The sequence below is a fragment of the Schistocerca serialis genome, chromosome 3 (genome assembly GCF_023864345.2).
Source record: "Schistocerca serialis cubense isolate TAMUIC-IGC-003099 chromosome 3, iqSchSeri2.2, whole genome shotgun sequence".
Classification (NCBI taxonomy): domain Eukaryota; kingdom Metazoa; phylum Arthropoda; class Insecta; order Orthoptera; family Acrididae; genus Schistocerca; species Schistocerca serialis.
The window spans coordinates 793,869,296-793,881,734 of NC_064640.1; the positions used below are offsets into that span (position 1 = coordinate 793,869,296).

Here is a 12,439-nt window from a genome sequence, read left to right on the forward strand (position 1 = left end):
CACAATCCATCTGCCTCTGCTACATGCCCACCAGCTGAAAGCAGTCAGGACTCACAGGCCCTTGGACTAGAAGAGACTCGTTCCCCTGAGACTGATTACGGATTTGCAGACTCTCAACACATTTCTTTAACTATGGAATTATGTTCAGTTCTCATATATTATGTAGCTAAGTTTTGCCACAAGTCATCAAATTTTTCTTTCCAAGGGTCACATCATGACTTTCTGTTATTTCAAACTCTCATAAATCCTCAACAATCAATAAAAAATTTTTGTGCAAACTCCTCTGCTTTGTGTATCATATTAAAATGTGTTAGATTATGGATGACACATAAAAGATTAATTGGCTCTGGAGATTACAAATATCTTAATATTAAGGCTAAATGTAAAAAATAATTCAATTCATTTTATTTTAAACACCACAATAATTATGTATAATTTTTTGGCACAATGTTTTATTTTTTATTTATTTTTTTTCTAGTATCAGGAAACAACCTGTTGAAATTTAGGAAAGTGAAATGGAACTTCCCTATTGAACAAAAGAAATTATAAAAAATATTAAATAGAAATAAAAATTTATCACATAATTTCTAGACTTTGATCTCACAATTATAATTCATTAGAAAAAAAAGAGTAAAATATGATTGATGGTACACTACTTTTGCATTTTTTGCTGTCATGAAAGTAATGACCCATTTCTCTTTCCTGATTTCAGTTTCCTACAATATCTTATGTCACTAATTTAATTCTTCCGTGAACCGCGCCGCCTCATTGTTGAAGTGCACTGTGGGCAATACCACTTTCCTTTAGGTGGGGCTTTCACATCCACACATGCATAATGAAACCATTCAAATGGACACTGAAACAAAGGTGATCCCCATGAGTAAAATAGACATGTTCTTAACAACATACATGTGTAACAATATAAAACTGAGTACATGGGTGTTACAAAGAGAAATATAACAATACGTACATCTTCATTATCACATGCTACCATGTCGCCATAAGAAACTTGATTGCAAATACAGTATCTTGGTTCATTTGGATCATATGCCCAATCATTGCCATCAGAATTGTCAACTGCTGTCACTTCATTTGTTGCTATCGGTTCTTCAACCACAGCAACTGTTTGATGCACAGAATTTGAAACAGCCGATGCATTGGAACTTGTACCTTGATTTGATGAGGCATGCGATGATTTCCTGGAAAAATTAAATGTCTTATAGAGTTGGCGATGGGCATCTTCCAAATTTGTAACAATTTGACCAAAGTAATAAATAAATAAATAAATATGAGTACAGTGTGGTGTTACATTCACGTTGTTTACAGCAATCAGAGAGGAACAAGACAAAACGGAGCCCAGGCAATAAACATTCCTTTCAAACATTACCGAGATTAATACCCCAAACAAGATAGGTCTCCATTAACAATGACACATTCCCTTACATGTTCAAGAGAGAATTCGGATTTAATTTAATGCATTGGTGCACAGTCTGGTGATCAGGAACTATGCGACATCATGTCTATTCTCCCTGCGAGCCAACCTTTTCTCCACCATCAGGATTTAATCTAGCTTTCTTTAAGTTGAGTACCATTTCTTAAGTGTGTATTAATGCCCTTAACTGCTGACTACTACATGTGTGTTACTAAAATTACAAGGTTAAGCCAAATAAATATTTTTTTTCTCTTTAAAATAAACAGCAATATGCGACCAAAGGCAGAAAGACAGCAGTTCAGTTGATATCAGATATACAACAAGGTTAGCGACATAATGGAAAGAATGAATATCATGAAACAGCTGTGCACTGGTCACATCATTCGAACAAAAGATGGCAATGGTCAAAACAAATAACCACATTGGAGTCCTGTTTACCAAAAAAGACCACCACCGGACATATGGGACAAAGACTTAAGAAATACAGATGGACTGAACTAACAACAGGAAGCTCAAGATAAGCAGAAACAGAATAACCTACTGGGAACCTATGCTGCATGCTGGCTCAAAGAGGCCACATAACCAAGTGACTGAACTGGTTGTTGCTACTCCTGCTGTTGATGACAATGATAATGATGAAGATGCAACAACCAAAACTGTCAATACTACAGCACTTTTAATAACTATGATTAAGGTTCATATGCAGAGGTTACTTTACGCCCATTATGATAACAATAGCTCTCAAGACTAAACAATTTTATTCAGATGTGCCACAACAAAAATGAATCGGCAACAATCACAGGTGTGAAAATACAAGCAAAAGTTTGAAAAAATCCTAATCTGAAACAACAATTGCTACATAAGGCATAGGTAACACAGAGAAGATACATATAAATGTTTTCAAGGGGTGAGGGAGTTGTATTTGCTGGAAATGTTTCTAGATTTTCTGAACATACGAAACAAAAAGAAATACTTTGCACACACTGGTCAGCGCAAACTGTTAGCAAGCAATGAAGAGCACCAGCCTTTGGTGTTTCCCGTTAAGACACATGTTTTGTGCTGATTATCAAGAACTGTTAAATATGGAAACAGGAAGAAGAAAGTGACATGTCTGAGGAAGGTGTGAGATGGTTGGACTGCTTGAGGCTACACTGCTATGTAAAAAAAAAAAAAAAAATGTATGCCTTAATGGCTGGGAGACCGTGAAGGGCAGGTCCAACCAACTAATTGAAAAGGCTTTTCCTATCCTTCAATACCACAAGCACCTTTCCTTTGCAAAGTGTGACAGTCATGTGAGTAAGTATCTGTTAAGTGTAGGTGACTGAATGGGTAGATCACCATCAACAATGTTGCATCCTCTCAATTCCTGGAACACTGCAGAGAGATTTGAAATTGAATCCAAGACATTGGAGCAAAGACTGGTGATCACAGACTTTATGCCACCACTCCTTGTATCCTCTCTGCCATACAGGCAAAGGAAAAATTGTCAACAGTACGTGGTGTACCCAGATCATAACCCACCCAAGTGCTGGTCTGTCCAATGGTACTTAACTTTGGTAATGTGACAGGAACCAGTGTATCCACCATGGCACACCCATTGATAACTATAGTGATCACAAGCTACTACACATGTAAATTTAAGGGAAGCAACAGCATGAGGAAACAAGCAATGCAGGCCAGTACTAAAAACAGAAATGCAAGGAAAAAAGCAAGTACTTGTGGAAGAAAACAGAAAATTACATTTTACACTAGTTACAGCAATAGAAGCTTCAAATAATGCAGACACGTAGGCTTAATGAGGAAGCCTGAGAGTGGAAATAAAATTCTGCTGCTACTAAATTAAAATTTGATTTGCTTCAGAGGAGAAGGAAAAAAGTGAGCACTTAATTTATCGATGAGTATATGCATTCAGTTTAAGTTATCTATGAAATCAATGGAATGCCTGAAAGGGGGATATGCCTCCTCTTCTCCTGAAAATGAATCCAGTTTATTAACCATTACATCATATCACTCAGTAAGTTGTTGTAATAAACTGTGTCTCCATCCACAAAGAGAGACAGCTACACTGCAAGACAAAAAACTAAGCAGCACTGGTTAAGAATAAGATCTATACCATACATAACTATTAAAATTACTAAAATAATTCCAATCAGTGCCACACAGTATTTAATGTCAAAGTTGGGATGATTTATAATTAGAGCTTTTTCAACATCACAAGCTAATTGAGGAAACATTTTATGTACTTCCTGCACATTGCCAGAAAAGCTGCTTTAATTCAAGCTTCTATCTCATTGTCACTTACAGTTTAAGGAGGTGACAGGCTAGCTGCTAATTAACCTTAAACTGGATATTGCCTTGTGTATATAGCTGATAAATGAGGTAAAAACTAGAAGGCTTTCTCACATCTCTATGACATAGGCATGGACTTTTTGGGATGGTGATTGCCTTGCTGGAATTTACGAGGGCTGTCCAGAAAGTAATGCACCACATTTTTTCTCTTCAACAATTCTTTATCAAATATAATGAGGATCACACACATGAAAGAATGGTGTTTTACCTACACATCTTATTTTTCCACGTAGTCTACGAGGGCTATCCACAAAGTACATTATGTTTTCGTTTGTGTCCATTAGGGGCGGGGCTAGCACGGCCATCTTGGTGTCATGGCATTCCGCCGCTCAGTCGGCATCTTGCTGTGCTAGTGAGAGGCTCGTGCTGTACTCCATTGAGTTACTGTGACAGTTTGAAATGTCAACGTTAATTGAAAATGCCGCAAAGTGTGAAGTGCGTGCTGTAATAACGTTTCTGACTGCAAAAAACTGTACACCGATAGAAATATATCGGCAGCTTTGTGAAGTGTATGGGGGTAACATAATCACTGAAGGTGGAGTGCGTCAATGGGTCATAAAATTTAAAAATGGCCGGACTAATGTTCATGACGAAGAGCGAAGTGGAAGACCCAGCATAGTGACTGCCGAACTTGTCGAAAAAGTCGATGCCGCGGTCCGTGAAAACCGTAATTTCACAATAACGGAACTCTCTATGAGTTTTCCACAAATTTCACAAAGTTTGTTGCACAAAATCATTACCGAAAAGCTTGGTTACCACAAGTTTTGTGCAAGATGGATACCAAAAATCTTGACAGATATTCACAAAAATCAGCGAATGGCTGCAGTGTTAACGTTTTTGGACGCTTACGAGAAAGATGGCGACTCATTACTCGATCACATCGTTACTGGTGACAAAACATGGGTTAAGCATGTGAACTGCCAGACAAAATTGCAGTCAATGCAGTGAGGGCACACAAATTCCCCCAAACACCCAAGAAATGCATGCATACAATGTCGGCAAGGAAGGTGATGGCGACTGTCTTTTGGGACAGAAAATGTGTTATTTTTGGGGATTTCCTGGAAAGAGGCACTACAATAAACTCTCAAAGGTATTGCCAAACTCTGCACAACCTCAGAAGAGCAATACAAAACAAGCGCAGGGGAAAGTTGGGCTCAAAAATCTTACTGATTCACGACAACGCCCGGGCCCACACGGAAGTTCTCAAATCTTTAAGTGGGAGTTGTTTCCTCATCCGCCATACAGTCCCGACCTGGCACCGAGCGACTTCCACTTATTCGCAGCAATGAAGAAGTGGCTGGCTATGCAGCGTTTTGATGACGACGCACAGCTTCAAGAAGAGGTAACCACGTGGTTGAAAGCGCAGGCGGCCGAATTTTACGACGAAGGAATTTCCAAGCTCGTCCATCGATACGATAAGTGCCTTAATTTAAATGGCAACTATGTAGAAAAGTAGTATTTAAGTGTGGCTTTCATCTGCATATAATAAAAAATTTTCCAATACTTTATTTATTTTTAATTCCAAAACGTAATGTACTTTGTGGATAGCCCTCGTACATCCTGTTCTATGGCCTTCCTCCAGCATGAAACAAGGGCATGTATGCTCTGTCAGTACCAATCCTTGTTCTGGTGGCAGAGCCAGTGCTTCACTGTGTGAATCATCTCCTCATCATCCTCAAAATGTCGTCCATGAATGCCATCCTTTAAAGGCCCAAACAAGTGGAAGTCTGAGGGGGCTAGGTCAGGGTTGTAGGGTGGATAGGATAACACTGTCCAAGTCTGTTTTACGATGTGTTCAGCACTCCTCAGACTTGTGTGAGGCTGAGCATTATCGCGTGCACCAAAAAATCTGCTGGGTTGCTGTGACGGTGAGGTCACCAGAAGCGTGTCTTGAATTTTGTCAATGTGTTGACATATGCTTCTGAATTAACAGTACTGCCTCTTGATGTCACATCAATGACAATCACACCTTCACAGTTCCAGAACACGGCGATCATGACCTTATCGGCGGAAGCAGTTGCTTTGAATTTTTTCTTCTCTGGGAAGTGAGAATGGTGCCACTCCATCAACTGTTGTTTTGTTTTGGGCTCAAAATGGTGAACCCAGGTTTCATCACCTGTCACGATCCGGGACACTTCTTCAGCTTCAAAACGTTGCAGCAAACCAAGACAAATTTTTTTTCTGTGCAATTTGTGATTCACCACGAGACACCGCAGGACCCATCCTGAACACACTTTTGAATACCCACCAGTGCAGATAACTGCATCCACACTTCCTTTGCAGATTGACTGATGCAGTGCCAACTGCCGAGTCATAATGTGTCTGTCCTCGCAAATGACATCAGCTCGCTGCAACATGTCAGGTATGACAGCCACGGATTGTCTCCCTGACTGCTGCAAATCGTGGAACTCCACCAAACCATCTTCTGATGACCTCATCTTCCTTGCCCAACGAGTAACTGTACTTCTGTCGACAGCAGCTGCTCCACAGACTTTGCACAAGCGTTTGCTAATATTCCCCACATTTTCTTTCTGTGTAGGCAAATTCAATGATGGCAGTTGCTTGTAACATACATCACCTACAGATGCCATTTTGAAACTGTCCTGCAGCTACACTATCTGTCAGACGTGACAGCAACTTCAAATAATATATATGTAACGTTTCACATTCGTAGCACTGTTTTTGGCCGAGAAAAAAAAAAAAAAAATAGTACATTACTTTCTGGGCAACCCCCGTGACATCAGATGTGTGAAGAAGGAGTAGTATGATCAGGGACTTTTTCTAACCCAACAGTTGATCTCTTTCCACCCTTCTGCACCTCTTCTTCAGCTCTGTTTTATCTTTCAGCACCAAAGTGTAAGTATCCCTTTCTTGCTGCCTATTTGTTCAGTTTATCAGCATATTCCAATTTTTTTCTAACATAAACCCCCTTTTGGTGTGTGTATTTTCACAATTTTAAAAGTAATCACTGCTTTTAATCTACATGTTTGGCAGAAATAACTTTGCCTTTCAGACGAGAAGTGATCTGTTCTATCAATTTCTGTTAATATGAATATATTTTAATGTGAAAATTTAAACAGCTCATATGAATACATATTTTAATATGAAAATTTTAAACAGCAATTATGACAAAAGAAATTAATGTGGTAGTAGAGGTGACACAAGCTCTGTCGCCGTCACACGCAGTACAGTAGTAGTACAACACTGTACTCTTAACAGAACAAACACAAGCATTTGTGTTAATAAACAAAAGACAGAATACACAACTATAAAGAGGAAATGAGACTCGGCTATGTCATGAAAGCGGGCCTCAATGACACAAATGGAAAGGGCTTGGTGGAAATACAAAGAGTGGTAGTGGCTAAAATTTGAACTGTCTGCCATATTACACAGAAACCAGTAACATTTCAGAGTGTAGAGTACTGTTCACAGAAATAATGGACACTTCTGATTCTAGCTGAAGAAGTCAAGCATTACTGTGTCACTTACCACAAACCGTACACCACATAAAAGCACTGTAGCGCTACTACCATTCTGTAGGCAAATCTATGGGAGTAGGGTGATAAAGCATTGCGGCAGCTGCTGGCAGCTTGCTGCTGGTGCACCACGCTGGCATTCTGACTACACTAACAGGGCTGTTTATCCACTGCAAGATAGGTCAGGCTTGGATTGCAAAATCTGCCACCCCAGCGATCGGATATGGTTCTTGTAATACGAGCAACAGGATTTCTCCACTGAAGGGCTTCAGTGGTGTTGTCAAGAACTAGACGAAGCAGCACATTGGCATATTAGGTGCTCTGCAATCCTGTATAAATAGCTGTCACTTTCTAACAGACTCATTCAGAGTCCAGTGGTATTACTAGGCTGTGGAGGCTACGCTGGGCAATGGGATGACATGAAGCCACCAGCAACAATCATGAGCTCAGGACTCTGTCGCAGTACCTGCCTCCTACACTATACCCATATTACAGACTTGGTACCACAGCACAACAGGCCCACTCCCTCAGCGAGCCAGGCTCCTGGCCAGGGAGGCAGTGGGTCGAGTCCCAGCCAGGCACAACAGCTGCCATCTTTCACCACCACCCAAGCAGGTGCAGCTGTGCCTCCTGCCATCACCCACCAGGACATGGCTGACCGCCAAGGAGTCGACTACTGCAGCAACAATTCCAGCCACCACCAAGTGCAGCTGACACCGTGTGATCGTGGTGCAGCTCATGTGACTGGGTCACATGCCACATACTGGGCAGTAGAATCAGCAATCCTGAGCATGCACGTTGCAGGCAGCTGGCTGGGCACTGGCTGTCACCTTGCCATCCACATGGGCCCTGCCATGTGCCGACAGGGGCATGGTCGATACCCCGCATTGGAAGAATGCAAATGACTGAGTAAAATAGTCAGAAGAACTACCTGATGTTTTTGAATTTCGGGTTGACTGAAGGGAGCAATACTTGATGCCTATTAGATGTTCACAGTGAAACCTACTACATGAGTTCTGAGTGCTTACTAGACATAGTCTTTTATTTTAATAGCAGGATAGTGTAAAGTACCGTTGCTTCTATTGACCCTCTTATCGTACAAAGCTTTCGTTTGTTTCTTTTGGTTAGAACAACTCAATGTGGGTTACACTATCAGCATGACAGCTCCTTACATTCCTGCAACAGATAGGGCAAGTACACCGTTCATTTATGTTATATTTTTATGAACTTGAAATAGGAGCAACTTATTTTCAGTTACCTGTGTGGTTACTATCTAGAATACATTTCCGTCATCTTTGCTATGGTTAGGAACTGCGACTGCTGTATTCAGATCCAAGCTAAGTTGATGACCCTTTGCTCATAGCTCCAGGGACTGTTGGCTCCAGCCACATAGCTTGAGGCTGTTGCCAACAGTCATCACTGTGGGGAGCTAGATGTGGGGATTCGAGGGACATTAAACATGTCCCATGTGTCCCTCAATCAGTCTACTACTGTGGCTGCCCTGGGTACAAACCGCGCTGAAGTTGACACCTCACCCATGGTCGAGTGGGAGGTCATTCCAAAGTGTGGCAGGCAGTGATAGACTTTCTAGGGAGAGAGCCGCAATCAGAGGGCTTCCACAGTTCATCTGGCGAACAGGTTTCTGGCACTACCTGTGGCTGACAAAATTCCTGAGTCAAGTGCAGTCATTTGCCCTGTTTCAGGGGAAGCCTCTCAGCCTGCAAGCACTGGGCAGTCACAGAGGGTGGAGTTACTGGTAGCTGGAAGCTGCAATGTTAGATGCAAATGGAGTCCCTTAGGGATATGGCTGCCAAGGAGGGGAAGGGATCCAGTGTACACACTGTGTGCATACTGGGAGGAGTAATTTCATATGTGGAAAGGTTGCTTCCAGATACATTGAAGAGCACAGGGTGCAGCCAACTGCAGGTGGTGGCTCATGTCGGTACTAACAATGTGTGTCACTTTGGATTGGAAGAAATTCTTTTTGGTTTTGGGCAGCTAGTTGAAATGGTAAAGACTGCCAGTCTTACATGTGAGATGAAAACAGAGTTCACTATCTGTAGAACTGCCAACAGAACTTACTGATATCTTTTGGTACAGAACTGAGAGGAGGATTTGAATCAGAGACTCAGACGGTTCTGCAACCATGTATGCTGCAGATTCCTCAATTTGCACCATAGGGTGGTGGGTTTCCAGGATCCACTACACACAGGAAATAGCTAAATAGGTAGCTGGGACTGTGTGGAAGGAACTTGGCTGCTTCTTCTTCTTCTTCTTCTTTTAGGTTACAGGGTCTCAGGAAACTACAGAAAGGCTGCCAGTTTAAAAGGGTACAGGGCATACACAGAATGAAGGTAGTTCCAGCAACAATCAGTATTGTAGTTGTAAATTGTAGTACCTGTGCTACGAAAGAACCAGAGCTCCAAGTACTGACAGAAACCACTGAACCTAAAATTGGTATAGGTATGGAAAGCTGGCTTAAGCCAGAAATAAGTTCAGCCAAATTTTTTTCAAAAGACCTGTGTTCAGAAACGATAGATTAAATACAGTTGGTGGCGGAGAGTTTATTGCTATCGAAAGTAGTTTTTCCTGTAGTGAAATAGAGGCAGATAGTTCATGTGTGTTGGAATGGGTAGAGGTTATATTTGACAACAACAATAAATTAATAATTGGTTCCTTTTACTGACCCCCTGACTCAGATGATATAGCTGCTGAACGGTTAAAAAAAAAAAAAACTTGAGTCTCATTACAAATATGTACCTCATTCATATAATTACAGTTGATGGCAACTTCAATCTACCCTTGATGTTTTGGCAAAAATTACATGTTTAAAGTCAGTGGTAGGCATAAAACATTGTCCAAAATCATACTGAATGCTTTCCCAGAAAATTACTTTGAAAGATTAGTTCAGGAGCCCACTTGAAGTGTAAACAGTTGAGAAAACATACTTAACCTCTTAGCAACTAATAATCCTAAGCAAATAGGGAGCATCATGATGTATACATGAATTAGTGACCACAAGGTTGTTGCAGTGAGACTGAATACTGTAACGTACAAACCCTCTAAAAATCAACACAGACTACACCTATTTAAGAAAACAGATAAAAATTCCCTTGACATCTTCCTAAGAGACAGTCTCCACTCCTTCCAATCTGACCATGTTATCACCCACCAGATAAAGTTGAAATGCAAAGAAATAGTATCGACAGCAATAAAGAGACATATACCACATAAATTAACAAGAGATGGTACTGATCCCTTGTGGTACACAAAACTGGTCAGAACACTGTTGCAGAAGCAACAAAACAAGCATGCCAAATTTTAAAGAATGCAAAACCCCAAAGATTGGCAGAGTTTTACAGAAGCTCAAAATTTAGTGCGAACTGAAATGTGAGATGCTTTTAATAGCTTCCACAACAAAACTCTGTCTTGAAATCTGGCATGAAAACCATGAGATATTCTGATTGTATGTAAAGTACACGAGCAGCAAGACACAATCAATACCTTCACTGTGTTATAACAATAGCGATGTTCCCAATAACAGTGCTACTAAAAGCAGGAGTTACTAAACATGGATTTCCAAAATTCATTCGCCAAAGATGACAAAGTAAATATTCCAGGATTCAAATCAAGAACAACTGCCAACATGAGTAACATACAAGTACATATCCTTGGTGTAGCAAAGCAGCTTATATCACTTAATAATGGCAAGGCTTTTGGTTCAGATTGTATACCAGTTAGGTTCCTTCCAGAGTATGCTGATACAATAGCCCCATACTTGGCAATCATATATAACCACTCACTCATCAAGCGATCTGCACCTAAAGACTGGAAAGTTGGACAGGTTACCAATACCCATGAAAGGAAATAGGAGTTATCCATTGAATTACAGACTCATATCACTAACATTGATTTGCAGCAGGATTTTAGAACATATACTGTGTTCAAACATTATGAATTACCTCAAGGAAAACAATTTATTGAAAAACAACCAACAGGAATGCATAAAATATTCTTCTTGTGGAACACAACTAGCTCTTTCTTCTCATGAAGTAATGAGTGCTATAGACAGGGGATGTCAAATTGATGGAATTCTTATGTTTCCACAAGGCTTTCGACACCATTCCTCCCTGGTGACTTCTAATCAAACTGCATGCCTATGGAGTATCATCTCAACTGTGTGACTCGATTCATGATTTCCTCTTAGAAATGGCACAGTTCATAGTACCTGTTAGAAAGTCATAGAGTGAAACAGAAGCAATATTTGGCAGTCTCCAGGGAACTGTTATAGGACCCCAAGTGTTACCGGTCCACATTAATGATTTACGAGAGAACCTGAGCAATCCTCTTCGATTATTTGCAGATGAAGCTGTCATCTACCAGCTTGTAAAGTCATCAGACAGTCAGAAACTATTGTAAAATGGTTTAGAAAAGATATCTGCATGATGTGAAGAGTGGTGACTGACTCTAAATAATGAAAAGTGTCAAGACATCCATATTAGTAGTAAAAGGAATCCACTAAATTTTAGTTACATGATAAATCACATGAATCTAAAGGCTGTAAATTCAACTAAATACTTAGGAATTACAATTATTAACAATTTAAAATTGGAATGATCACATGGATAATGTTGTGGGGAAAGCATACCAAAGACTGCAATTTATTGGCAGAACATTTAGAAAATGCAACAGATCTACTAAAGGGACAGGTTACACTAAGCTTGTCCGCCCTTTTCTAGAGTACTGCTGTGCAGTCAGAGATTCACATCAGATACAATTGACGGAAGGCATCGAAAAAGTTCAAAGGAGAGCAACTTGTTTCCCATTATCGCAAAATAAGGGGCAGAGTGTTACAGATACGATATGCGAGTTGAGGTGGCAAACATTAAAACAAACGCTTTTTCATTGTGGCAGGATCTTCTCATGGAATTTCAAGCACCAGCTTTCTTTTCAGAGTGTGAAAATATTTTGTTGGCACCCACCTACATAAGGAGAAATTACTATCATAATAAAGTAACAGAAATCAGAGCGCACATAGAAAGATTTAAGTGTTCATTTTTCCCAAATGCTATTTGAGGGTGGAATTGTAAAGAAATAGCTTGAAGATGGTTTCGTGAACCCTCTGTTGGGCACTTAACTGTGAACTGCAGAGTAATCGTGTAGATGTAGGTGCAATCTGCTC

At 40.4% G+C, this 12,439-nt stretch overlaps 1 protein-coding gene across 2 annotated transcripts in view; it reads right to left on the reverse strand.

Moving 5' to 3' along the window:
- Positions 1 to 383: 383 nt before the first annotated feature.
- LOC126470634 (inhibitor of growth protein 3) overlaps positions 384 to 12,439 on the reverse strand; it is a 215,375-nt gene continuing 203,319 nt past the window's right edge. For both annotated transcript variants that reach the window (XM_050098612.1, XM_050098613.1), the window contains 2 exons: positions 971 to 1,199; positions 384 to 856 (listed from right to left, as the gene is read on the reverse strand). In XM_050098612.1, the coding sequence (XP_049954569.1) occupies positions 740 to 856; positions 971 to 1,199 (346 nt within the window). In that variant the 3' untranslated portion in view covers positions 384 to 739. The remainder of the gene's footprint in view (positions 857 to 970; positions 1,200 to 12,439) is intronic.